Source organism: Puma concolor, chromosome B2 (assembly GCF_028749965.1).
Source record: "Puma concolor isolate L17-30 chromosome B2, mPumCon1.1.hap2, whole genome shotgun sequence".
NCBI classification, from domain to species: domain Eukaryota; kingdom Metazoa; phylum Chordata; class Mammalia; order Carnivora; family Felidae; genus Puma; species Puma concolor.
This window is the reverse complement of record NC_141671.1, coordinates 153,281,840-153,307,781: the sequence shown is the minus strand read 5'-3', so window position 1 is coordinate 153,307,781 and position 25,942 is coordinate 153,281,840. Positions and strand designations below refer to the sequence as shown.

Genomic DNA, 25,942 nt, shown 5'->3' with positions numbered 1-25,942 from the left:
CCTCCCTCTGTCCACCTCCTCCTCCCTCTGTCCACCTCCTCCCTCTGTCTACCTCCTCCCTCTGTCTAACTCCTCTTCCCTCTGTCCACCTCCTCCCTCTGTCCACCTCCTCCTCCTCCCTCTGTCTACCTCCTCCCTCTGCCTCCTCCTCCCTCTGTCCACCTCCTCCCTCTGTCTACCTGCTTGCTCTGTCTACCTCCTCCTCCCTCTGTCCACCTCCTCCCTCTGTCCACCACCTCCTTCCTCTGACCACTGTCCACACCGGCCCAGGAGATGGTGAGCTCTGGGGAGGGCAGGGTGTCCGACTGCTACCACTGTTGGGATTCTCAAGTCTTTATTCTGCAGGCTGTCCCATTAGCTGAGCCCACGGAAGCTGATGATGGGTTGTCTTTGCCACTGGGGACGAAGCGGCGGCCGGACGTGGCCCCGTCCGGGGCCCCTGCAGGGGAGGCCTCCTGGGGGTGCAGCCAGCACACGATGTGGGATGTGGATCCTCTCTGTCCTATTTCTTAGTCATCTAACTGCAGAAAGTAACATTTCCCGATTTCCCTTTAGGTTAAATATTTATTCTGCACATGATAAATTAATTCAGCCACAGAATAACTTCCTCAGCACATCGACCCCGGCGGCGTATGCTTTGCGTCTTCTCGGTCGTGACTTGTCTGCTTTGGAAAGACCTTCTCAGCCTGGCCGGTGTGAAACTTGTTTAAACCCTGGAACTTGCATTCTGTCTCTGAAGCCGAAAAGGGGAGTTGCAGCCAACCTCGCTGGTTGTATTTATAGCGTTTTATTTCCTGAGAGAAGACAGGAAAAGCCAGCGCCTGCCTGCCTTCCCCTCTCCCGTGGCTCCGCCTCTGCCGTCCCCCAGCTGGAGGGGCCGGCGGGAGCGGGCAGCCCAGCACCCGTGTGCCAGGTGCTCGGAGCGAATGCGAGATCGGAGGGGGATTATGTCACTCCTTCGAAGGATGGATTGAACGCGCTTCCTCCCGGGTCTGACTGACAGCACCACCCAGGAGACCGGAGCATATAAAGAGGAGGCTGCTGACCCCCGCTCCGCACGCCGTGGACCTGGTCCTCCGGGCTCCATCCCCGGCACCCAGTCAGCCCTCGCCACAGCCGTTCGACGTCCCAGGTAAGAACTGTATAAAAGATTTACCTTGTAAAAGTTATTAGACAGCCATTGCGTTGTACTTTAATTTTCAGAAAAGGCTGTTTTGGTTTCTGAGGAGGGAGAAGGAAAAGTGAAAACTGATCTATGCTGTAAGGTGAAGCTTGACCGTTAAAGCGTCTTCACACTTGGAAGCATCGCGTCCGCAGCGGCCGCGCCGCGAGCTCCCTCGGAGGTGGTCTGGTCCCACGGTCCTGGTGCCTTCCGCGAGCGTACCTGCCCGTGAGCCGGGGCGCACGCTTGTGTCTTTGTCATTGATGGGGGGACCCCGAGGAGGGCGTTAGAGAAAGTCCTCCCGAAAAAGTGAAAACGGTCACCAGAGAGGTTACAGACACTGCAATTCTAAGCGTCTCTGACAGTGAAAGTGTGCTTGAGTATCAGGGAGGAGCAGCATACACTGTGGGTGTGTGAGGAGCCCGGGGACCCCCGCCCGGCTGTGGCTACAAGCGGGGGACGATCAGCACCAGGAGAGGCCCGGGCGGCACCAGAAGGCGCTGCTGAGCCACGGGGGGCAGGAGGCTCCCGCGTGACCGAGCCCCTCTCGAGGGAGGGACCGCACACCTCCCGGTGGTGACCGTTGCTCGGATCGCTCGTACAAACGGGTGTGAACACGTCTGTGTGAGTTCTAATCACATTCTGCTGCAGAAAGCCTCTGGAGAAGATGGAGCCACAGACACACTGTGAGTGTGTGTCCGGGTGCCTGACTGCGTGTCCTAGGATGTGACACGGCCCGGGTGCTGCCGTGGACCAGCCGTGGGCACGGAACGGCTGGCCCAGGGATTCCTGGTCCCGCTGTGCCCTCGCCGCCGTCGCGCCCCCACTGGACAGCGTGGGTCCCTCTCACTCATGTGACCGACGGCAGAGCGTGCATACCCAGAGACGCTCGGCTTTCAGGGGGCAGAGGGTTTGATTTTGTTGGAACGGAGTTCCGTTTACGCTGTGTAGCTGACACTTGGGAAGCTGGGCCCCCAGGACTTGAAAAAGCACATTTTGGATGGAGCCCGGTTTGCCAGAGCCAGCTGTCCCCTCTGCGGGGACAGACGGCACGCATCTGGTCGAGGGGACACAGGGGAGGCGTTCCGGAGGTGCTGGCCCAGTTTCCTCCTAAAGCACGAACGCGGCTCTCACTGAGCGCCAGGTGTGGCTCTGAGCACCCGGGTGTTGACGCGTGTGGCTCAGTCCGTTGAGGAACCTATTAGCGGCACGGCTGCCCCCCGGAGAGCCGCGGGAAAAGCGGTCCAGGGGGCAGCCACGCAGCACGTTCAGCAGATGCCTCTGCGCCCACCGTGCCGCGTGAGCCTCTACAGTGTTAACTCGCCGAACTCATTTCTCGCGGTGACCTTGTCTGGCACGGGATTTACACAACTATTCCTCATTCTGCAGGTGAGGAAACTGAGGCAGGGAGGTTGGGCCGCGAGGGCTTGACCGTCGGGGCCGGCCGCTCGCCGGGGCCACGTGAGAACCAGCGGCGCCCCGACTTGTTTGCGAGGAGGTTGTGAGCGGCGGGAGCCGGACTCCGGAGGGATCCCAGGGGCCTGCAGAGTGGCCTCTTCTCCTGGGGAACATTCCTCCAGCCCAGGAGGATGACTGTTTCCAGTTTACCAGATGCTTCTGGGGGGCGGGGGGCACTCCTTAGGATTTCTGCGACCCCGAGGTGCTAACGAGCTTTGCCGCCATCTGAGAGCCGGGCCGGGGTCTCGCTTTGGCTTCGGTTCAGAGCCGGATGCCGCCCACCGCTGGGAGGGAGCTCCGTGCCCCGCGCGCCCCTGCGAGATGCTGGCACGGGAGTCCCGAGGCGGGGCAGGGGTTAACGGTGGAGCGGGCTTCCGTCCAGGTCTCCTGACTCCCGGCCCAGCGTCTGCTGGCCTGAACCATGCCAACTGAAAATCCTCAAGAATGGAAAAACAGGCCTGCAGGAAAATAGAACAGCCGAGTAAAAGTGATTGCTAAGTAGAATGCTATGTTTTTCTGTGGTTGGGACACACCGAGTTCAGTTTATTTCTCCTGCGTACAGTTAAGGTTTATTCTAAGTTAGGCCTGACTTTTTTCTTCTTGGCCATCTGCTCAACGGTGCTTCATAGATTATTGTCTCTATGGTGCCGGCATTTTTCTAAGTTCACACTTCCTGGGTTTCAGGCCTGGCCACGCTCACCAGCGGCCTTGCTCTGGGCCAGCGCTTAACTTTTCCGGTCCTTCACTTACCCATCCGCAAAATGGGGATGATAACAATAGTATTTGCCTCTCTGGTCGTCGTGAGATCAGATAATGTGAATATTGGGAATGTGATCACGCCCTGCTTTGTCAACAAATGCTCGTCCAATGATAGGAGCTCGAGCCGGAAGAGCCCCACTTGAAAGGCCCATTTCTTACCCGGCTTTTACTTCCCACAAATGCACTTACTGCTGGTTTCGACGCACAAACCGCGTAAACATTCGTGTGAGTGAAGACTGCGGTCGACACTGGAAATCACTGCCGTGCGTGTTGTGCGCCTGCGTAACCAGGGCCTGGCTTGTCCGCAGGGTTCCTCCGCCGAAGCAGGATGCTCTGGGATCTGGTCCTGCTCGCCCTCTGGGCCGCGTCCGGCGCGCGAGGTGAGTGTGGACAGAGGCTCTGCTTGTCGGGGCTGCTCGCGCCCCAGCAGGTAAGGCTGTGGCTGAGGTTCCTACCAGGGTAGAACATTCAGAACTTCCTTTTAAATAAACATTTACTTATTTCTGAGTCCACGTAGGAGGAAGTTATTTCTTATTTTTAAATCTTTGCTTAAGTTTGTTAGTTAATTAATTAATTTAGAGAGTGCATGTGCATGAGTGGGGTGGGGAGGAGCAGAGAGAGAGGGAGAGAGAATCCCAGGCAAGCTCTGCACTGACAGCATGGAGCCTGATGCAGGGCTCGATCTCACGAACCACGAGGTCACCACCCGAGCCAAAATCAAGAGTCAGGCACTCAAATGACTGAGCCACTCAGGTGCCCCAGTAGGAAATTATCTCTTTTTGGAAAGTCTAGGTATTAGAGAAACACACTCTTTCGTCTGGTGACACAACACTGGCCATGCACAGTCAGCTTTTACATTTTTACACGCTAAGTTTCTAACACTGGAAGGGCTTGGTGTTCTATAACTTCTTTTCTTCCTACTTTTTTTCCTACTTGAAAATGCAACATCAGTGTTTTTCCGTGTGCTTATTTTCACACAACACGGCCTTTAATGACTGGATGATATTCCGTCCAAAGATAGATCGTGCTGTTGTTTAGACCAGTCTCCAGGTACAGCATTACTCCAGTGTCGCCAGTGTAAGAGACGCCACAGGGAACCCAGCTGTGACTGCGTCTCTCCCGGTATTTGAGATTATATCCCAGGACAAGTTCCAAAAGGAACGTTGCTGAGTCAGAGCTGTTAACTGTTTAAGCATTTTTGGCGGATTGCCCAGCGGCTCTGCCAAGGAGGTGGCCGGCTGACACCTCTGTAAGCAGCTCTGAAGCTCGTGCTTTGATTCGCCACACAGGGGATGAAAAGCCATGCTTCGTTTGAACCTCCTGCTCAGTGAATTGCGTTGAATCATCTACCCTGTTACATTTTGGGAAGGTCCGGTCATCCAGATGGTGACTTAAAGCCCTTTACTCGCAGGCTTGAGACTCCCGCTGTCTCAGAGCCTTCCCCAGGTGCTCAGCGGGGTTGTGGATAAACTTCCGCAAAATGGAGACACCAGTGTAACTTGTGGGAGTCAGGTGGTCTCCATAAGAGAGCGACGTTGAGAGCGTGGATAGCAAGGACAAAGACGCATTTCTTCTGCAGGAATTTTTTCTGGGCAATCAAATGGTAGAAGCAGGGCTGTGCCTAAGCCTCAGATCTGGGTGGGAGAGCAGGAGAGAGCCCGGTGCGGGACGGGTTCCGGAAGGTGCACCAGGGCCCAGCTCAGGGCAGCGCTGCCTCCCTCACAGGAGGCCTGGCTGCGGAGTGCGGGCTGATCCGGACACAGCCTTCTGGCGCCGGCTCGCTCCCGAACGGTCACGGACGAGCAGCAGCTGCCTCCGGGGCCCCACTGTGGGTAGCGGCCCGGGGAGAGAGAGGGTAACGGTGCCATTAGCACCCAGCGGAAAGGGGACACCCCCTGGGATCAGGGTCTGCTGCCCCGTGTGTAAAAAGGCCCCTCCGGGTTCGTGCCCGCGGTAACCTCCCTGCTCTGTCCCCACGGGCAGCTGGTGACCAGGACGAGGACACCGCCTTCAACCTTTTCAGCATCAGCAACATAAACCGGAAGACAATTGGGGCCAAGCAGTTCCGGGGGCCTGACCCCAACGTGCCAGCGTATCGTTTTGTCCGCTTTGACTACATCCCACCCGTGAGTGCAGATTACCTCAGCAAGATTGCCAAGATCGTGAGGCAGAAAGAGGGCTTCTTTCTCACGGCCAGCCTGAAGCAGGACCCCAAGTCCCGGGGCACGCTCCTGGCTCTGGAGGGCCCCGGCGCCTCCCAGAGGCAGTTCGAGATCGTGTCCAACGGCCCGGCCGACACGCTGGACCTCACCTACTGGATAGACGGCGCTCAGCACGTTATCTCCCTGGAGGACGTGGGCCTGGCTGACTCCCAGTGGAAGAACATCACCGTGCAGGTGACAGGGGAGACCTACAGCTTGTACGTGGGCTGCGACCTGATCGACAGTTTCACGCTGGATGAGCCTTTCTACGAGCAGCTGCGGACAGAAAAGAGCAGGATGTACGTGGCCAAAGGCTCTGCTCGAGACAATCACTTCCGGGTACGTACAGCAGGGTCGCGGCCGCGGCACGAGGCACGGGGACGGGCTCTGCTGGGGGCCGAGCGGCGAGGGCATCTCTTAACGTGATGCCGTGTTGGAAGAGGTCAGGCCCGGGAGACACGCACCATGCAGACATACGTGGGCTCCCGCCACTTGCAGGCACACAGACGTGCACACACACACGCGTGCACACAAACGCACCCACATGGATACACACGCCCACACCCAATCACACGCATGTGCACACACCCACCCACCCAATGGCACCCATGTGCACACAGTGTACATGTGTACACGCACCCACACAGACAACACCGCACACGTGCACACGCACACACAGAGCACACACAGAGGTGCACGCACTGACACACCCAATCACACGCATGTGTGCACAAACACCGTACTCATGCACATGTGTGCACACCCACACTCACATGGACAACACACGCACACGCACACGCACACACATGCACGCACAGAGCACACACCCCTTTCTAAACCACAAATAAGCAGGGCACGTGGTCCCGGTGTGCTTTTTACCTGGGCAAACGGCCGTCATTTTTCCGGCCGAAGACGGATTTGATGGCCAAGGAATTGGCTCCCTTGGAATGTTCTGGTAATCTCCAGAGTCCCCGTTTAGCACTGAGAGGCGAGGAGAGCAGAGTAAGAGCCATGCTTTTCAAGGAGAGGGCTGTTGGTTTATGAGGGAAAAATTCCATGTTCATCTTAAAATATGTTCATGTTAAAATAGTTTTTGGAAGATCTTTCTAAAACCACACGGGTTTAGAACCTACAGCGCAGTGTTGGCACATCATCGTGTGTCTTCTGGGGAAACGATTGTTCGTTTAAATTCAGTTGAGCCCGAGGCTAGCATCCTTACCCAGTTGTTGAACTGACTTCTGGTGGCCGTCAGGAAGCCCCCGTGGCCCTGCCGTGGGAGCACAGACGCTCACCTTTGAGACCGAGTGTCCACGTCCGGGACCGCGTGCCTTTCCGAGCCCGTCAGCCAGACACCAGACTGACCCACGATAAAGGGAGTTCCAGCCTGCTGCGTGTAGCGGCACAGGAATAAGATTACATCTTGTGTTTTTAAAACGTCATTTAGCTTGGCATCGTTTGATGTGTATCTGTTGCTCTATTTGTCTCCTCACGTGCATTCCAGGGTTTGCTGCAGAACGTCTACTTAGTGTTCGAAAACTCAGTGGAAGATGTTCTAAGCAAGAAAGGTTGTCAGCAAAGTCAGGGAGGTAGGTGTGTTTTGAACAGTGTATTTCACATCTCATTTCTCGTCTTGGATGGATTTCTGCTACGACGGGAGTGTGTATGTGCACGTGTGTGAGTGCGTGTATCCGCGCGTGGGTGAGTGCGCCTGTACATGCATTTGCGTGCCCGTGTGCGTGTGTGTGCATGTGTGTTGGGGGGCTAGTGGGGATTTAAGAAAAAATATTGTAATAAAGTGCCATTATTGTCTCTGAAGGAGTTAGCTGGTCAACTCGGACACGCTGACATCTAAAAATGATAAACTGCTTGAAAGAGTAATTTTGAATATATTTTAATAATACAAAATAATCAATTTCATAAACCAAAAGACCAATCTCTGCATTTTAACATGATTACCTGCAAATTTTCCTGTCTGTTAATGGGTGACGATCATCTCTCTGGATAACGGCATGGGTATCTGTCGGTAGGTTGATGGAGGTTTTCTTCACTCTTCACGGCTGTTGACACAGCCCTATTCTGGAAACATTTTCGCTGCCTGAACCATTGACAGATAATCCTGCATTGAATGCTAATCGCACTTTGAATTTACCTCCAGCCATAATTGCCTACATTTTCTTGAGCATTTAATTTATGAAGTTCACTCTGCTGGGCTCTTTAAACTCAGTGTGTCACTGAATCTTCAAAACACCTTAGAGACAGGCTCGTTCATTTTACCATAAAGAAGCAGAGGCCCGGGGGTCCCACCGCTGCCGTGTGTGACCACCTGTGTGCCCACCTGGGCTGAGAGTCTCCCAATATGGTTCACGTTGTGATTTATTTGCACTGAGGCCCCTTCCTCATGTCAACTGTAAATTATGACAAAGATAAATCGTTTTCTCATGATCAGCGTGTCAGGAATACATAGGATGTGATGTCTGTAACGCACAGGTGCGGCTCTGGGACCCGCACCCCCCTAGAGCTGGGAGCTGTCCCTCCCCCATCTTAGGCGCGGGGATGCCCGCTCTGTTCCTCAGCCTGCATCTGGCTGGCGGCTGAGGGTCCCCCACGGAGGCCTCATCTTTGTCTGAGGCTATCCCCTGTCCTTTTGTCCTATCCCCTGTCCCTCTGCCCTGTCCTCTGTCCCTCTGCAGATCTTCCACACTCACTCAGTGGAAATTCAGGGCAGGTGAGGATTAGAACAGCGCGTTTTGGCCGGACTGTGGCGTGAAGGGACATTTGTAACGGCTCCTGTGACCGGCCCCTCGTTTGCCGCAGCCGCTGCGGCTCAGACCTCACCCCGTGTCTGCAGCTTGGCTAACGTGCAAACTATTGGCCCCTGTGATTTTAGCCGCTGACTTTCTTGGGGGAGGAAGTGGTCATTAAAAAGCAAAAGTTTCAGGAGGCGCTAAGATAGTGAACAGACATAGGACACTAACCCCTCCGGGAAGGCTCAACAACACGGAGGCAGAGAGCGGCTCTTGGGACCCTGACGGACGGACTGTGCTTGTGTTTACGTAAAAGCTGAGCGTCATGCCTGGTGGTCTGCTCTGTGGGCAGGGGGGGACATTTCACCCTTGAGGGGGGGAAGGGCACCCCGGTCCCGGTCCCAGCTCTGCCCCCGGGCGACCTTGCCAGGCCTTTCATCAGGGGGAGTGGACGCCCTGACTGTGTGCTGTCCTGTCCTGCTCTGGGTCTGTCTGAAATCAGGCCCCGGGGCACATCTGTGGGTGCGGGACCGTTTCCCATCTGATACCTATGGGCAGTGACTGACGCGTTTATGTCCGTGTGGTCTGTGCCCTTTTCCATGCAGCGAGCCAGGGGAACTCCCGAGGTCAGAGTGATTGCGGCAAGGATTCCTGACCAAGTAGTAAGTCCCCAGCAGCAGTCCTGGCAGATCGGTAGCTTCCAGAAGGTGTAACTCAGTAGCGAGATGCTGAGAGCAACAGGGCATTTCACTCCTGTGACAGTGACTGGAGGGCTGGGGGCATGGCTGGGCCGGCCCGGCTCCCTCGGGGGATGACGCCTGTCTCCGGACCGGCCCAAGTAGTTTGCTGTTTGTGTCCTGGCCACGTACGTCCCCTGTGAGAGCCCCAGGGGGTTTGTGCGGTTTCAGGGGCAGCGAGGGCGAGTCCCCAAGGTCGCGCTTCTGAGGGCGTCTGCCCTTCCCTCCAGAGGACACGGGAATGAGGGAGAGGCAGGTGAGGTCTGGTGGACACTTCTTGGCATGAAGACCGCCGGCTGCATCCGTCTTGATGCGGAGCAAGTGGCCAAAAAAAGGGTGTTTGGATAGAAAACAGGGTGAGCGAGGAGCTGCGGGGACACGTGCTGGGGAGCGGGCTCCGGGGCACAGGGACGGCTGTCAGCAAAGGAGGTGGTCACCTCTCCTCTGCCTGAGTCACATGTGGGCGCAGAGCCCCAGCCCCCGTGTTTCCCTCTTTCGTTCCGTCCCCAAGCCCACGTCTGCGCGGCCGCTCTCCCCCGTGCTCACTGCACCCACTGCTTCCCGCAGCCGAAGCCAACGCCATCAGCGAGAACACGGAGACACTGCACCTGAGCCCTCAGGTGGCCACGGAGTACGCGGGCCCAGGCGCGCACAGGAGACCGGAGGTGTGCGAACGCTCCTGCGAGGAGCTGGGCACCATGATCACCGAGCTGTCGGGGCTGCACGTCATCGTGAACCAGCTTCACGAGAACCTGCGGAAAGTGGTGGGTGCCTGGCGGCTGCTTCCTGCCACACAGGCGCGACCTCACCCGCAAGCCCCCTTTGACGCACTGACAAGGCGCTTGGCCCGAGCGCAGGGCAGCGGAGGGCAGGTGGGAGGGCAGAGGACCCTGAACAACAGATACCTGTGGCTCCACGTCCTCCAGGATGGCTCTTACCCGGGGGCCGCTCGTGTCCCCGAGCCTGAACAGGATGGGTGTGGGAGGACTGGCCGCAGGTCCGGGACGTAAGGGGACGTCAGAAGGAAAACACCGTCTTGGGTCCCTTCAGGTTTAGAAAAGGGCACTGACGGGAGCCATGTTCTCCTAGCTGCGTGACCCGAGACAGGCCCTCAGCTGGGCCCAGAGGACGGGAACACATGGTGCCTAACAGAAGTGACAGGGGCAGCGGGGAAGAGTGGCCGGGAAGGTCTGCAGGTCTGGGGTCGCCTCACGCCCTGGTGACGTCGCACAGCCGCTCGGCGGGCAGCCGTCCCCACCCTCTGCTCTACGTCAAGGGGCCGGGGATGGGGTGGGACCCGATCACCCCCGCTCCGTGGGCGGTCGGGAGAATGGGCACGGCCAGGACGCACGGGTGGGGAAGCACCAGGAGGAGGCTGTGCCTCTTCTGGAACTTTCCAGCAGGTGTGTGCCCCTGGGGCAGGAATGGGGGCAAGAGTTCAAACAGTACCCCCGCCCGCACCCACTGCCTCCCGCTGAGCACCCACCGTGTGCAGGAGGAAGAGGTAGGGATTCAGAGGAGGGCGGGCAGACGCCGTGGGACGCGGCCACGTGAGTGGAGCTCCCCTGGAGGGTGACAGGCGGTCGGCCGCCCGCTGGGATCGCTGGGACGTGACCCCACGTGGCGAGGCCTCACGTGGCCCCGACTCTCCTCCCGCAGAGCCGGCCGCACGGCGGGCGGTGCTACACGGGCCGGGGGCGCCCTTCCTTGAGGGAGGAGCCTCCTCTCCCGTCTGTGAGCGCGATGAGGACGTTGCTTTCGCCCACACGTAAACGTTTCCCTCGATCTTCCAGTCCAACGACAACCAGGTCCTCTGGGAGCTCATCGGCGGCCCGCCCAAGACCAGGAACATGTCCGCCTGCTGGCAGGACGGCCGCTTCTTTGCGGAAAATGAAACCTGGGTGGTGGACAGCTGCACCAAATGCACCTGCAAGGTGAGGGCCGGGGACACCTCTGCGCGGGGCAGGGAGGCGGGCTCCCCGGTCTCCCCCGCTGGCCGCAAACGCGCGCAGGTGCGCCGGGACAGCTGATACGAGGGCGGGCACGGGGCACCGACAGTAAGTAGGGCTCCAGCCCACCTCACCGCGTCGCACACGAGAGACAAGCTCCAGGAGGTGACCGGTCCGGCTGGTGTCTCCCGGGAGGCGGGAGGGGGCCGGGCGTGTGCAGCTTCAGGCCACTCCGGGGGGCCTGGGGGTGCAGGTCACTGCCCACACAGAGGTCAGTGGGTAGCTTAGCCTCTTCCCCTTGGCGAACGCACCCCGTTCTCACGATGGCGGCCTCGGGCGGGCAGCGCACGCCAGGTTGGTCCCCCGGCCCGCGGTGTGCAGAAGGCCCTCCTCTGTTTCCAGGGCCTGCGGCGTCGGGACGGGCACAGCCGCCCTCTCGGCCCTTGAGTCCCGCCCTTGCCCTGACGCCTGCTTTTGGAGACGAGGGTCACACAGACACCTTTCTCTGCTTGCAGAAATTTAAAACCGTTTGCCACCAAATCACCTGCCCGCCGGCGACCTGTGCCAACCCGTCCTTCGCGGAGGGAGAATGCTGTCCTTCCTGCTTCCACTGTTAGTGTGCAAGGAGCGGGGGGTGCCATCTGCTTCGTCCGCCTCCCGCCTGTTTGCTGTCTTCCCGGTGACCCGCAGGCGGTGGAGGGGCTTAGCGGGATGGAGGGGAGGGATCAGGGCCACTTCACCCCGAGGCCATCCACACCCACGACCTCGGAGTTCAGGGTCTTGTCGTGTCACCTGGCGGGGAGGGAGCAGTGCAGAGCGGGGACAGTAGGCTCCTTGGCTTCCGTCACTCTCCGTGGGCATCCCCACGTGCCCTCCGTCTTGCTGGGGAGAGCAGCTCTGAGTCCCAACCCAGGTGTGGGCGTCTGCCCCGCCGGGGACCCTGTTCGTGGGAGGGGACACACCTGCTCTCCTGAGCGCACGGACTCTGCCTCGTGGGCCACTTCACGGGCTGTCCGTCCGTGGCAGGGTGGGCAGAGGCCCGACAGGCCCTTGTGCTTCCCACCAGCACCGGACGGCGAGGAGGGCTGGTCCCCCTGGGCGGAGTGGACCCAGTGCTCCGCCACCTGCGGGTCGGGCACCCAGCAGAGAGGGCGGTCGTGTGACGTCACCAGCAACACCTGCTTGGGGCCGTCCATCCAGACGCGGGCGTGCAGCCTGGGCAAGTGTGACCACCGAAGTGAGTGTCAGAGGCCACTCCTCGTCCGCAGGGCGGGGCCAGATCACGGGGACGGGCTCTCCGGCTTGGGCGTGAGCAGACGCCTGGGACGGCCAGCCCCTGCCTCCCCCTGATGTCTCCGTGTTCCTCTGTGTGTTAGTCCGGCAGGACGGGGGCTGGAGCCACTGGTCGCCGTGGTCTTCCTGCTCTGTGACCTGCGGCGCGGGCAACATCACCCGCATCCGGCTCTGCAACTCGCCCGTCCCCCAGATGGGGGGCAAGAATTGCAAGGGGAGTGGCCGGGAGACCAAAGGCTGCCAGGGCACCCCGTGTCCAAGTAAGTGGGGTGGAGGCGGGGGGTGGGCCCAGCGCAGGACTGGGCAGAAGAGACGTGCTGTCCCCTGGCTGGCTCCTTACCGGAGCTGGCCTGAGGGTACATCCTGATGGTGAACCAGCTCAGTTAAATTACTGCTAACGCACAACTAAGGGACAAGTCAGCCTGACCCCTGGGCAGTGTGACGCATGCCCTTTACCGGGGGATGGGTAGACAGCATGGAACAGGGGGTCTTGGGAGACGACCCCCTGCAGCCTGCAGCCAGCTGGCCCCGGGCCCCGGGGTGCCAGGACCCTGTTCCGGAAGCCCCGTTCACGAAGTGCAGAGACAGCCAGGGACAAGGGGAGTGCAGGGTGATCCTCTCACTGCCAAGTTGTCCAATAAGATGAACTTGAGCTCCATGGGACATTACAGATGCGAGCACCTCTCACCTGGCAGGTGTGCCTGTGTGGGCAGCTTTCCACCTCTAGACCCCGGCCTGTGGGACTTGAGGGAAAAGAAAGCCAGCTGAAACCTGTCGTCCGCATCACCCCCGAGCTCAGGTTCAGGAAAGGATGCTCTTTCCAGTTTCCCTCCCACGTCTGGAGACCCCGCTCCATCCCGGCTCTTACCCCGGGAGCCCCCGTGTAGGTCAGGCTCCGCGCTGACCCTCTGTGCTCTCTGCCCTCAGTCGACGGCCGGTGGAGCCCCTGGTCCCCATGGTCAGCCTGCACGGTCACCTGTGCCGGAGGGATCCGGGAGCGGACGCGCGTCTGTAACAGCCCCGAGCCCCAGCACGGGGGCAAGGACTGCGTGGGGGACGTCCAAGAGCGTCAGATGTGCAATAAAAGGAGCTGTCCTGTAGGTGGGTGTGCGGGCGGGACACGAAAGCGCCTGTGTCCCTGTGGTCTGCACGCTTCAGCCCCTCTGAAGAAGCCACCGTGTTTTTATTCTGGTTAAAAACATAAAAATAGAAGACATAAAAAGGAGAAAAGTAGGAAATATAGAAGGGAGAGATTAGTTCTCTGCTCATGAGGACAACTGCTTTTAACACCTGTGCTCCTCCACGGTTTTGTGGAACATCCTGCGTGACGACAATCACCCATCAGCCACCCATGTGCCTATGCGCCTGTAGCCTCTATCTTTACTATTTTTTTATGTTTATTTATTTTTGAGAGAGAGGGAGACAGAGCGTGCATCAGGGAGGGGCAGAGAGAGAGGGAGACACAGAATCCGAAGCAGGCTCCAGGCCTCGAGCTGTCAGCACAGAGCCCGACGCGGGGCTCGAACTCACGCGCCGTGAGATCGTAACCTGAGCCGAAGTCGGACGCTTAACCGACCGAGCCACCCAGGCCCCCCTGTCTTTTACTATTTAAAGATAAATTCTGGGAGGGCAAGCACATTGCCAGCATATACCAAGTGACTCAGTTTCCCCTTACTGAACCTGGGTGCTGGACAGACGCCTCCCCGGGCGCAGATGATTGTGTCCCGGCGGCCTCCCGGGTGTGCCCGCCCGAGCCGACCCCGCTCTGTGCCGTCCTTCGCAGACGGCTGCTTGTCCAACCCGTGCTTCCCCGGTGCCGAGTGCAGCAGCTTTCCAGACGGCTCCTGGTCCTGCGGCGCCTGCCCCGTGGGCTTCCTGGGCAACGGCACACACTGTGAGGACCTGGACGAGGTGGGTGCCCGGCCTGGAGAAGGGGTGCCCGCGGAGCCGGGGTCGGCGCTCACCCCCGCTTATCCCGCAGTGTGCCGTGGTCACCGACGTCTGCTTCACCGTGGGCAAAGCCCAGCGCTGCGTCAACACCAACCCCGGCTTCCACTGCCTGCCGTGCCCCCCTCGCTACAAAGGGACCCAGCCCTTTGGCGTCGGCCTGGAGGCGGCCAGGACGGAGAAGCAGGTGAGCAACTGACCGCTTGTGTTCTGGGAAAAGGCCGTAGATCAGTCGGGAAGAGCCCAGAGCACTGGGGGGCAGTCAGAGAATACCAGGCGGCCTCCCTGGGCGAGGAGGCAAGGGGTGCTGACTCCTGGGAAGCAGGCGGAGGGCTGTCAGAGCCTGTCCACCACCCTGACCGATCAGCCTGGCGGGGGCAGACCTGAACTTTCCCGCAGGGAGCCCGAGAGGACCGGCGTGAACACTGTATGCTGGCGACCCCGCACGGTCACCTGCGGGCTTGGACCTCAGGATCGCTTCTGGAGAGCAGAGAGCACAGCTCCGAGGCTCTGGGTCCCTGCGGCACCCGGCGGGGGGGGGGGGGGGCCTGCACCCCTGCCCTCGTCCCGGAGCGTCCGCCTCAGACCCGCACGTGAGGGGTGGGGTCTCGGTGCGTCCTAACCACGCGGCCGCCTTCCCACAGGTGTGTGAGCCTGAGAACCCGTGCAAAGACAAGACTCACGCCTGCCACAGGCACGCGGAGTGCATCTACCTGGGACACTTCAGCGACCCCATGTACAAGTGTGAGTGCCAGACGGGCTACGCGGGAGACGGGCTCATCTGCGGGGAGGACTCGGACCTGGACGGCTGGCCCAACAAGAACCTGGTGTGCTCCACCAATGCCACCTACCACTGCATCAAGGTGAGCGCTGGGGCTCCCGCCTCTGGCCTCCTGCCTCCCCCCTACTTCCACCTCCAGCCTCCCCTCCACCCTCTGCTCCCCCCGCCGCTCCCCCCCATCCCACCTCCCACTGGCTCCAGGAAGTCCCATTCAGGGCCCCTGTGGCCACTTGCAGACAATCTGTTGTTCTGAAGAGCTGGGGGTGCGAGGTGGTTCCCAGCTGCACCCCCGCTCCACCTGGGCTTCTGCTCTCAGTGAGGGAACTTGCTGGAGAAACTCAGGTTTCGCCCACGTTCGTGGGACTGGGGGAGCCGGGCCACCGGCCCTTCGCTGGCTGCAGACAGGCCCCAGGAGCTGTGCCTCGATGGGACCTAGGTCCCTGTGGATCTGTTTGGAGGCCACTCTGGAACTTCTGAGACCCAAGGGTGAACACGACTGAAATACACGCTTCCCCACCGCCACGCAGGTTTGAATTACAACTCGGCTCGTTGAAGCCAAGTGATTTTTCTAATCATGCCGGTCACGGGGGAGATGATTTGGACTCTATGCCCTGGATTCTGAACAGAGGTCTATGCTTGACTCCTGGCACCTGTTGGCTGAGGAGGGCGGAGGGCACGGATGTGCAGAATGGGACTCTGACGTCGGGACGTGAAAGGTCTCCGGGTGTTCGGCCCTCCTCCAGGCTTCCAGAGCGGCAGCCCCTCCCTCTCCTCGGGTTTCTGCTCACCCGTGGCCGCCGGGGTCCTGGGCACAGGGCACGAGCTTCCCTGGTCTGGAAGCATGGGCGGCGGTGCGGCGTCTCCAGGGCAGCCTTGAGGAGAAACACGCGTGTCCCTGGCCTCGCCCCCACTGAGGACAGCGCGTGACCCTGGCACCATCAGCTCCATGCCCGAGGGTTTACCCTCCATCCCCCCAAGTGTTGTTATGACTCGTGTGCGCCCTCTGATTGCAGGACAACTGCCCTCTGCTGCCGAATTCCGGGCAAGAAGACTTTGACAAGGACGGCACTGGTGACGCCTGTGACGATGATGACGACAATGACGGCGTGGACGATGAGAAGGTGGGGGTGGCAGGGAGGAGAGCTTTGTCCCGGGGGCCCCGCACTCGGTGGGATCTCGCACTCGGTGTGCAGCGTGCGGTGACCGGCCAGCGCGACTGGCCGTGGGCGTCTGCGTGCAGGGGGACCACCTGCCCTCCTGTGGGTGCCAGCTGGGGCACCGCTGTCCCCACCATGAGTGATGTGCTTGCCTTTACTGAAACCTGCGGGGAAACTGTCCACCAGGTGACTGCACATTCACAGAAGGGACAGACTAGGCCGCTTGTCTCCGCACAGCCTCACCACACCTGCCTCTCCTGACCCACTAACCTCTCACTCACTCGCTCACGTGACGCTGGCAGACCTGTTGTCAGCGTGACGTATATGGTTATGTCGTCTCTGCCATGAAATGTCTCCGTTTCAGCGGCAGACGCATAAATAATCAGAAAGCGGTTTGACGGCAGGAAAGCGCGGGGCTGAGGCCGACTGGCTCCGTGTGGGTCGTCCGATCCTCCTGGAGTGAGTGACGTGCAGCCCAGCGATGTCCTCGCGGTGTCAGATGTCCTCGCGGTGTCCCGACCTCTTCCCTTGCCTTTCCGCAGGACAACTGCCAGCTTCTCTTCAACCCCCGCCAGTTCGACTATGACAAAGATGAAGTCGGGGACCGCTGTGACAACTGCCCGTATGTGCACAACCCGGCGCAGATCGACACGGACAACAACGGCGAGGGCGACGCGTGCTCCGTGGACATTGACGGAGACGGTCAGTTCTGCCCCTGCCGCGGACGCATGTCTGCCGCCTGGCGCTCCGTCCCGTGGGTGCCACACAGGCTCAGCCGCACATGCAGACCGGTGCCAGGGTAAACGGTGCCTTAAGCTGTTCTCGCGGGAGCCCGGCCTCGCCAGGCCCGTCCTTCCCAGGGTCGCTGGCAGGGTCGCCAGCCTCAGGAACTCCCTTTGTGAAACCATGGATGTGGCATCTTCCTTCCGTGACCCAGGCCCCTAGTCCTGTGCCCTGTGTCCTTCACGCTTGTGTCCCCTGTTGGCACTTGTGACCGTGTCACCGTCAGAGGCCCAAGTGTTCGGTCCTGTGTCCTCACCAAACCACACTGCAGGCAGGCGCGTCTGCCGCCCTGTCCCGGGTTTTTTCTGCCCACACCCTTACTTCCAGCTATTCACGGCACGGCCATGGCAAAGCACCCCGGGCGTCCCCGGCTGTTAGGAGCCTCGGACACCATCAGGCCACGTTTAGCCGGAGAGGCCGGTGCCCCGGAAAGGAGCCCATCCGCCAGCAGCAGTGGTCGCCCGCCGCCCGCCCACCAGGCGTCTGCAGGCTGAGCCGACTCACGCCTCTCTCTGTCTCGGCAGCGGCTGGAGCGCGCGCCAGCCCTTCTTGGGGGTCTGTTCCCGCTGCCCCCCGCCCTGCTCCCTCAGGCCCCACCTGGCCCAGGCGAGAGGCGCCTCGGCCCGTCTGGCGCGTTCCTCTCGATGCAGCGATCGTGAGGGTTGGCTGTGCCATCGGACGGGGTTGCTGCCGCCGCTGTAAATTCAGGTTTCTCACGGCCCCAGTGTCCTAGGATCCACTATCCACTTCCAGGGCTCTTGAAGTAAGGTATTGCACCTGCCAGCCTCTGCCGCGGGCACGCTCCTCTGTGTAGCATGTCCACGCTCAGTTCCTACGGGCTCGACACGGGGAGCTCAGAGGTGACACGTGTGAACACGGGTGACAGCTCCTTGCCATGCAGAATCGCCCGGAAGCCTCCGAGAGTGGCTCTGTTTTAAACTAAGGCATCTTGGGCTTCAATGGGAAACATGACATACGTTCTTTCACGATCTGATAATATTTATACTTTCCCGTATTCTTAGCTCCTTTTTTACGAAACCGAAGTTCGGCTGTAAGTTACTTGGTGTGCCGGGAAAAGCTCTGTGCTTTTTCTAAGCTAGCACACTCATCTTCCCCGAACATCTGCAGACGTCTTCAACGAGCGGGACAATTGTCCCTACGTGTACAACACCGACCAGAGAGACACAGACGGGGATGGCGTGGGCGATCACTGCGACAACTGTCCCCTGGTGCACAACCCTGATCAGGTAATTGATTAGGTGACTGATGGGGGTGTGTGGAGCAGAAGGGGGCATCGGGGCACCTAATCGTTCGTGGATATACGTGTCCTTGTGGCTTTCCATTAGTGCTGCCACGCAGGGACAGCGTGGGCTTTTCAATAATTTTAATTGAAAACTTTCATTGAGCGGGCTTCAATCTCGGTGGCCATGGCTGCGTTCGTGGGCCCTCCCTGTCTGAGGGGACCCGGCACCCGCCCTCCGCTATCTGCCTGTTTCCCTGGCACAAACGTGGGGACTGGCTTCTCTTCCAAGACTTGCGTCTGGAAGACACAGCACGTAAGGTGTTGCTGTCGTATGTGGGATACACTGTTGCAGATGACGTCACAAAGGCGCTTGCTTCTCCGGCCTCTTCTTTCCGGGAAGCGAGTCCATGTAGCTGGGTCACGCAGGTTGCTGCCCAAGTCACGCACTCGGCCGCTCGCCTGCAGCAGGGGGCGGCCCAGCCCCAAGGTCCGCGGCCACGACCAGCCTGGCGCCCGTCCACCCGGCAGGTGCTCAGCCCGTTCCCTGCCCTGTCCCCCAGACCGACATGGACAACGACCTCGTGGGAGACCAGTGTGACAACAATGATGACATCGACGACGATGGCCACCAGAACAACCAAGACAACTGCCCCTACATCCCCAACGCCAACCAGGCCGACCACGACCACGACGGCCAGGGCGACGCCTGTGACTCAGATGATGACAACGACGGGGTCCCAGACGACAGGGACAACTGCCGGCTTGTCTCCAACCCTGGCCAGGAGGACTCCGATGGTAGGTGCCCCGCCCCCTCGGATGATCCGTGCCCCGCCCCCTCAGACGGTAGGTACCCTCTGAGGTACCGTGCCCCACCCCCTCGGGCAATCCGTGCCCCGCCCCCTCGGGCAATCCATGCCCCTCCCCCTTGGACGATCCGTGCCCCGCCCCCTTGGACGATCTGTGCCCCGCCCCCTCGGATGATCCGTGCCCCACCCCATCAGACGGCAGTCGCTCCGCCTCCGCAGACAGTATGTATCCCGCCCCCTCGGACGATCTGTGCCCCACCCCCTCGGGCGATCCGTGCCCCGCCCCCTCGGGCTATCCATGCCCCTCCCCCTTGGACGATCTGTGCCCCGCCCCCTCGGATGATCCGTGCCCCGCCCCATCAGACAGACGCCCCGCCTCCTCAGACAGTATGTGTCCCGCCCCCTCGGGCGATCCGTGCCCTGCCCCTGTGCAGCAGCTTCGCGCGTGCCCGCCAGCCCATAGGCCACGGGCTCCACGCAGAAGTTATGAGCCGTCTCTGCAGAGACATGCCCGTCATGAGCGGGATGAGGTGGGATCTGGGCTCAGAGAGGGTTGGGGATTTATTCTTTCAAGGACAAAGCAAAGGAGAAAGGGGTGTGAAATGTCAGGAAAAGGAACGGGGTTCCCCGCGCGGCCCGCAACCAGTGGGCAGCGTCGGGGGCAGGGTCTTGAGGAAGTGGGGCCACGGGGAGGGTGTGGAGTAGGCGGCGAGGTGCACGCCGTGTTCGGGGCCCCGGGGGAGCCGTGAGAAGGTGGCTTCGGGGGCCCCCGCGCGTGTGGGCCGCCCAGCCTTTGGGACCGGAGATGGGGTGTGGGCGTCCGAGCCAACGTGACTCACAGGCGAGTGGGGGACCCGGGATCTGAGGGCGGCTCCGGGGGTCACGGCAGAGCCACGCGGGCGACTCCAGCAGGGGTCGGGAACCCTGCCTGGAGCAAGCGCTCGGCTCAAGCTGACCCGCGGGAGCCCGGGGACGGGCCGGGGTGGGGAGAGGCCGGCCCTGAGCGCACGGTGTGCTTTCCGGCTCCTCCTGCGCCAGCGTGGGCCTCAGGTGCGAGCAGCCGAGCAGACCCCGAAGGAGGCGGCGGGAATTAGCCGAACTCAGTGTCTGTTCTCCTGGTGAAATGAGCTATAGCTGAGAACACTGCCGTCCGACCCTCTGGACGGGACAGCTGTGGGGGTCACAGGCCAAGGCCCCCCGCGCCTCCCCCTACCAGTGATCTGGGGGCCTGCCAGGCCCGCACCCCACCGGACAGGTTGAGAAGAAGGTTCCAGAAAAAAGTCTGTACCTCCCCAAGGAAAGTCATTGGTAGAGTAAGAGTTCCGCTTTAAATCCGAATAGATTTCAGGCAAGGGTGATGATGAAAGTTGTCAGGAGACGTTCTGGAAACTGTCAGAGAATAAGCTGGAGGTGCAGTCCCCCTCACCCCCAGCCTGAGGCCTAGTCTCGGGGGACACCCGCGGGGGTGAGCAGGAGCCTGCTGTCCACACTCTGAGCACCGCGCCAGGCTCCTGGAGCCCCCCAGCCCCACGCAGTAGGGAAGATGAGCATGGCCCCACAGAACACCAAGGAAAGGCTGACGGCCAACCACCCACCGTGTGTTCTCTTTCTCGGCTATCCGCCGCCAGGGGACGGGCGTGGGGACGCTTGCAAAGACGACTTTGACAACGACAGCATCCCAGACATCGATGACGTGTGTCCTGAGAACAGCGCCATCAGCGAGACCGACTTCAGGAACTTCCAGATGGTCCACCTGGACCCGAAGGGCACCACTCAGATCGACCCCAACTGGGTCATTCGCCATCAGGGCAAGGAGCTGGTGCAGACGGCCAACTCGGACCCCGGCATCGCTGTCGGTGAGCCTTCGAGATTCGCACCGCCCTTCGTGGTTCCTGGGGGCAGGGTGCCCACGGGGCATGCGGGAGGCTCTGTATAGCCGCGTGGTGGGGTCAGGGTGGTCTCTCGGGTGCCTGTCCTTCCACGCCTGCCAAATGGTCTCGACCGAGGGAATGGGAAGGCAGGCATCTGTGAGGTTGTGCTCAGTAAGCCATCTTATGTGTGGATTTCATTTACAAAATACTGTGTCACACAGTAACGGTCAGCCAGACTCAGGAAGTGGGGTCTGAAGTTGTTAGATCCCAGACATTCATTAACCCCAGAGCCACGAAGCGGAGGTGGGTGTGAGACAAGGGCCCAGCCCAGCCTCCTCCCGCCCGTGCCCACCGGTCCCGGGGCCGAACCGGGCACGTCCTCCGGGGCCGGGCCCGCCTGAACCTCACCACCGAAAGTCCGCTTTGACATCCAGGTTTTGACGAGTTCGGGTCCGTGGACTTCAGCGGCACGTTCTACGTCAACACCGACCGGGACGATGACTACGCCGGCTTTGTCTTCGGCTACCAGTCCAGCAGCCGCTTCTACGTGGTCATGTGGAAGCAGGTCACCCAGACCTACTGGGAAGAGCAGCCCACTCGGGCTTACGGCTACTCGGGTGTGTCCCTCAAGGTGGTGAACTCCACCACGGGCACCGGCGAGCACCTGAGGAACGCGCTCTGGCATACCGGGAACACGCAAGGCCAGGTGAGGACGGCGAGGCGCCGGGAGCACGCTCAAGAGAGCCGTTCTCGCCCCGAAGATGCCCAACCTTTGTGTTTTCCTTAATTGTAACCCAAGTGACAGTAATTTTAACAGTCTCGTAGTGAGCGCCTACCTGATTAAAGACGCCATGCCTGGTCTTGGTGTTTCCGTAAACACAGTCGATGATCCTCTTGTAAGTTACGTGTGATTCCACTGTCTTCTAGAGGTGAGGACAACTGGGTTTTCAAAGGCTAACTGTTTTGCCCGAGGTCCCATGTTGAGGAAGCAGGGGATCCGGAATCGCATCCGTGGCTCTGGCTCTGACGCCTGTGCTGGTGGCACTGACCTGCTGGCCCCTGTCGGCGGACTTGGGTCCGCTCCCGGGGCTCATGGCCGCGTGAGCCACGGGCACTCCCGTCCGTGCTGTGAGACGGCACCCGTGCTCAAGAGTGATGTTTTCTCAGGTGCGCACGTTATGGCACGACCCCAAAAACATTGGCTGGAAAGACTACACTGCTTACAGGTGGCATCTGACCCACAGACCGAAGACGGGCTACATAAGGTGAGGGTGGCCCAGTGCCAGCGACTTCTACCCAGTGTCCCCAGCACCAGCGAGAGGCCAGGACGGGGGAAGCGCAGACTCACTGAACGTGAGGCTTACTCGCCCACGTGCTGCCCTCTTGTCAGGGAGCCGTCAGCACATGGGGTCCTGCTCCGGGCATTAGGTCGGGGCCCCCTCCCTACCACCTAGGCTCCAGCCTAGAGGGTGGGCCCGGCGCACGTGGCTTCAATGTCACCTGAAGGCCACGGGGAGGGAGGCCGAGGTGGTGGGGACTGGAGAGCCCTCTGGCTGAGGCTGAAGCACCTGTCGTGGGGAGGGGTGGGTCTTGGGGCGGCGCCCCGTGAGGACGGACCTCCCGCCCTCTGCCATTCACACCTTGTTTCTTTCCCCCCGCACCCCTGTGTTCAGAGTCTTAGTGCATGAAGGAAAACAGGTCATGGCGGACTCGGGACCCATCTATGACCAAACGTATGCCGGCGGGCGGCTGGGTCTGTTTGTGTTCTCGCAGGAAATGGTCTATTTCTCAGACCTCAAATACGAATGCCGAGGTGGGTGAGAACACGGCTCTATGGGCGGCTTGTGGCACAGAGTGGGGGAGAGACAGACGTGCATGTAACTTTGCTGCCTTGAAAGGCACATCACGGCAATACGCTGATGGCAGCTGCTTTGTTTGCTGGCTTGCGTCGTGTCCTGTTTCGTTACCTGTTTGTTTTAAATTGAACGTGAATGTCTCTGGTGGAGCAAACACTTTCCAGTTATTCCCAGGCTCTGCCCATTCACCTGGCGTTCCGTCCTGTGACTGTGCATTCCTTACAGCTTCTGGGCCCCCCGTGGCATTTTAGATTTTAGATTGCTACCCTTGCTGAAAACAGGAAGGGGGGGGGGAAGAGGGAGGAGGGAAGGAGAGAAGAGGGAAGGAGGAAGGAAGGAGGGAAGAGGGAGGGAGGAAGGAGGGAGGGGAGGGGGAGGAAAGGGGGAGGGAGGGAGGGAGGGGGTTCTCTGTAGTTACCTGTCTAGAAAGATAATTGGCTCACCGTACTGTCTGACCCCATACCTTCACGAGGACATGAAAACATTCCCTCCTACAGATGAGGTCAGTAAGGCTCTGAGATGCTTCTCAAAATTCACACACTGAAAATTACCCACAAGGGGAGAAAGGGAACGCGAGCACATTGCTTCTGGCGAAGTCTCCTTAGCCCTCCGTGGGGCAAAGACCTGACGCGTTCCCACACACGCCACCCTTCACACACCCGTCCATACTGTGGAGGCTTTTTAAAACTAAAATGATATTTCGGTTGCAGGTAAAACAAAACAAAACGAAGCAAAACCCATGGTGCAGCCACCCTCGTTCTGTGTATTGTTTATTTTGTAGATGTCTAAACAAGACCGGCTGCATTTCCAGAAATGTACTGTAGACGCTGTTGCCTAGACCCCTAGTCTGTGCTGGTGCTTCCGGCTTCGCTCTCTTTAGCAGCAGCTCCCGTCCTTGACCCTGACGCTGGGGGTCCTTCACCGACATCAACCCCACGCCCAAGCGCCTTCAGAGGGGACTGGTCGTGGGCCCCACAGGTGAACGTCCAGCCCAGAAGACAGCTTGATGATGCAGGAGACTCCGTGCAGTGACAATTGAGCTCGACATTACATCGCTTCTTGTTTGTTTAAAAAGAATGACGTTTACATATAAAATGTAATTACTTACTGTATTTATGTGTATATGGAGTTGAAGGGAATATTGTGCGCAAGCCATTATCATAAATTAAGCAGAAAAAAATATCGCTGCACGACTTTCAGTGCTTAAAGCCATTTCCACTCTTGGGTCCGAGCTGTCCCACAGCAGCCAGTCCTGTCGGGTTCACGGAGTCTGGAGTCGTGCTGGTAGCAGAGGTCGGGAGACCTCGTCCGACGTGGGGGGCCGGCTCTCTAACTGGAACTTGAGCGGTGGTCACGAGGACAAACGGAAGCCCCTTCCCCCACTGTCCCCCCCCCCTCCCCACAGCGGTGGAGTCCGAAGTCCCGTACTTGGCCTCCGTTGGTGAAGTTAGCGGAGAGAAGTGGGCGATCCCACTGCGGCGGGCTGGAGGGAGCTCCGCGTGTCCCTTGGTTCTGCTCTCTGAGCACCAGGGTCTCTGCGTGAGTCTTTTCCGGGGCCCGGCTCCAGACCATGCGTCAGCAAGAGCACTTTAGCATCTAATTCCTCCTCTGGGCTTTGCAACTCTGCAAAAGTTGCTTACCTAGTTTGGCAACACTTTTCATTAAGGTTCCAGTTAGAAATGCTAATATTTATTAAATGACTTTAGGATGCAGCTTCATTCACCATAACTTATTTTAAATGTGTCAAGTAACACACGTATAGCATGATTTCTAGGGATACACGTAGAGCACACATATGATACAAAGATGTTGTTACAAGGAAATACCTTCCTGCCGAGATACAAGCTTTACAGTATGCTGTTGTCCAAAGCGTGTTTCAAATGAAGGGGAATAAATAAATGATGACGAAGACTTGATAAAGGAACCTTAATTTATACTGTTGCCAACGCACTAATCCAGTATGTGCCCCTGTTCTCTGCTGTACGTAGGATTTGAAACCTTAAAGGCTGAAGAAAAATCAGCATCAAGCCTTGCCAGACACACCTGTTAATCAGTCATACAATGATATACACGATTTTTTGTTTTTTGTTTTTGTTTTTGGTTTTTTGTTTTCTCTTTAAATTGCATGTTCTTTCTGCAGGAAATATTAATCTCCCTCCACATAAGGGGTTTAATAAGAGAAGTTTGTCTTACTTGTCTGATGCGGGCGAATCTTTCTCCCCTTTCTGTTCATAGTGATCTTGTTTCTATGTTTCTATCTCGATTCCATAGTGTGGAATACAGAGGATCCATAACTCTTGTCCTAACTTGCACATTTCATTTGATAAAGTTGTGTTTGTCGCTTCCTTTGAGGTTGACTTTTTGTTTTGCTGCACTTTCCACTTAGTTTTTGGAGCTGTGTTCCCAGACGGCGGGGGTTTGGGAACTGGACTAAATGTAACGGCCGCGGAGAGTGCACAGGTGTCCGTGTGGCTGTCGCTCGGACGAAAAACGCAGTGCTGTGCGATGATGATGTGAATATTTAGAATGTACCATATTTTTTCGGTAAATTATTTATGTTTTTTTTTTGAACAAACTTCTCTTCCAGATTGATGAAACCATTTGTTTTGCCAAAGACTGTAAATATTTATTTATTTGTTCACATGGTCAGAATCTCACCACTGAAACCCTGCTTTTATCTAGCTGCAGCCTCATTTTTATACTTTAAAGATTAATAACAGGAAATAAATTGTAAAAAGGTTTTCTATAAACGAATCTCTTTCCCTTTTTTAAGAAGAATTAGCAGGGTTCCTGCTGGGGGGAAGGGAGACATACCCCAACAGGGAGGGGGTGACGTGTTGCTCCCCTCAACGTGAGCCCGTTTGTCTGCAGGTCCCAGCTGTGCCCCCACCCCCCCCACCGAGGTTAAGGTGTAGGTTTGGGGTCGTCGTGGAGAAGGAAACCCCGTGTGGGGCAGCCCCACAGCCGAGCAGGACACGGCCAGTAGGTGCCCCTGCCCGCCTGCGGCTCGAGCTGTGCGGCGAGTTTCGGGGGGCGTCCCCGAAGGGACTCAGAGGAGCACTGACCGCCCGGGAGACGCCCCGTTAACGCGAGCGGGACCCGTGCGAGCTGTACTCGTTCCAAACCAGGGACGGAGGCGCACCGGGGCCGGCGGCAGAGACACAGACAAGCCGGCGCGCAGCGGGAGGGTGGTGG

At 59.0% G+C, this 25,942-nt stretch overlaps 1 protein-coding gene across 3 annotated transcripts; it reads left to right on the top strand.

Moving 5' to 3' along the window:
* The first annotated feature begins 802 nt into the window (after positions 1 to 802).
* Positions 803 to 25,497, top strand: THBS2 (thrombospondin 2). 3 transcript variants are annotated; one of them, XM_086708330.1, is made up of 22 exons: positions 805 to 1,132; positions 3,688 to 3,759; positions 5,363 to 5,919; positions 7,082 to 7,166; positions 9,629 to 9,825; positions 10,855 to 10,995; positions 11,526 to 11,622; positions 12,077 to 12,247; positions 12,387 to 12,563; positions 13,231 to 13,404; positions 14,087 to 14,214; positions 14,285 to 14,437; positions 14,895 to 15,113; positions 16,045 to 16,152; positions 16,731 to 16,890; positions 18,100 to 18,218; positions 18,775 to 19,009; positions 20,649 to 20,876; positions 21,326 to 21,597; positions 22,059 to 22,156; positions 22,565 to 22,704; positions 23,529 to 25,497. In XM_086708330.1, exons 2-22 carry the CDS (start codon positions 3,708 to 3,710, stop codon positions 23,534 to 23,536), a joined length of 3,519 nt encoding a protein of 1,172 aa, XP_086564456.1. In that variant the 5' UTR covers positions 805 to 1,132; positions 3,688 to 3,707; the 3' UTR covers positions 23,537 to 25,497. The 3 variants fall into 3 exon arrangements, with proteins under 3 accessions (XP_086564458.1, XP_086564456.1, XP_086564457.1); XM_086708331.1 differs by lacking the exon at positions 805 to 1,132 and adding an exon at positions 1,212 to 2,551; XM_086708332.1 differs by lacking the exon at positions 23,529 to 25,497 and having other exon boundaries at positions 803 to 1,132; positions 22,565 to 22,712.
* The last annotated feature ends 445 nt before the right edge of the window (positions 25,498 to 25,942 follow it).

What these genes read in the sequence shown, in the direction of transcription:
- THBS2 (XM_086708330.1), top strand. Translation starts at nt 3,708, where the DNA reads ATGCTCTGGGATCTGGTCCTGCTCGCCCTCTGGGCCGCGTCCGGCGCG. An exon ending in CGGCCAGGACGGAGAAGCAG is followed by an intron (nt 14,438 to 14,894) that starts GTGAGCAACTGA and finishes GCCTTCCCACAG; the next exon opens with GTGTGTGAGCCTGAGAACCC. An exon ending in GGACCCCGGCATCGCTGTCG is followed by an intron (nt 20,877 to 21,325) that starts GTGAGCCTTCGA and finishes TTTGACATCCAG; the next exon opens with GTTTTGACGAGTTCGGGTCC.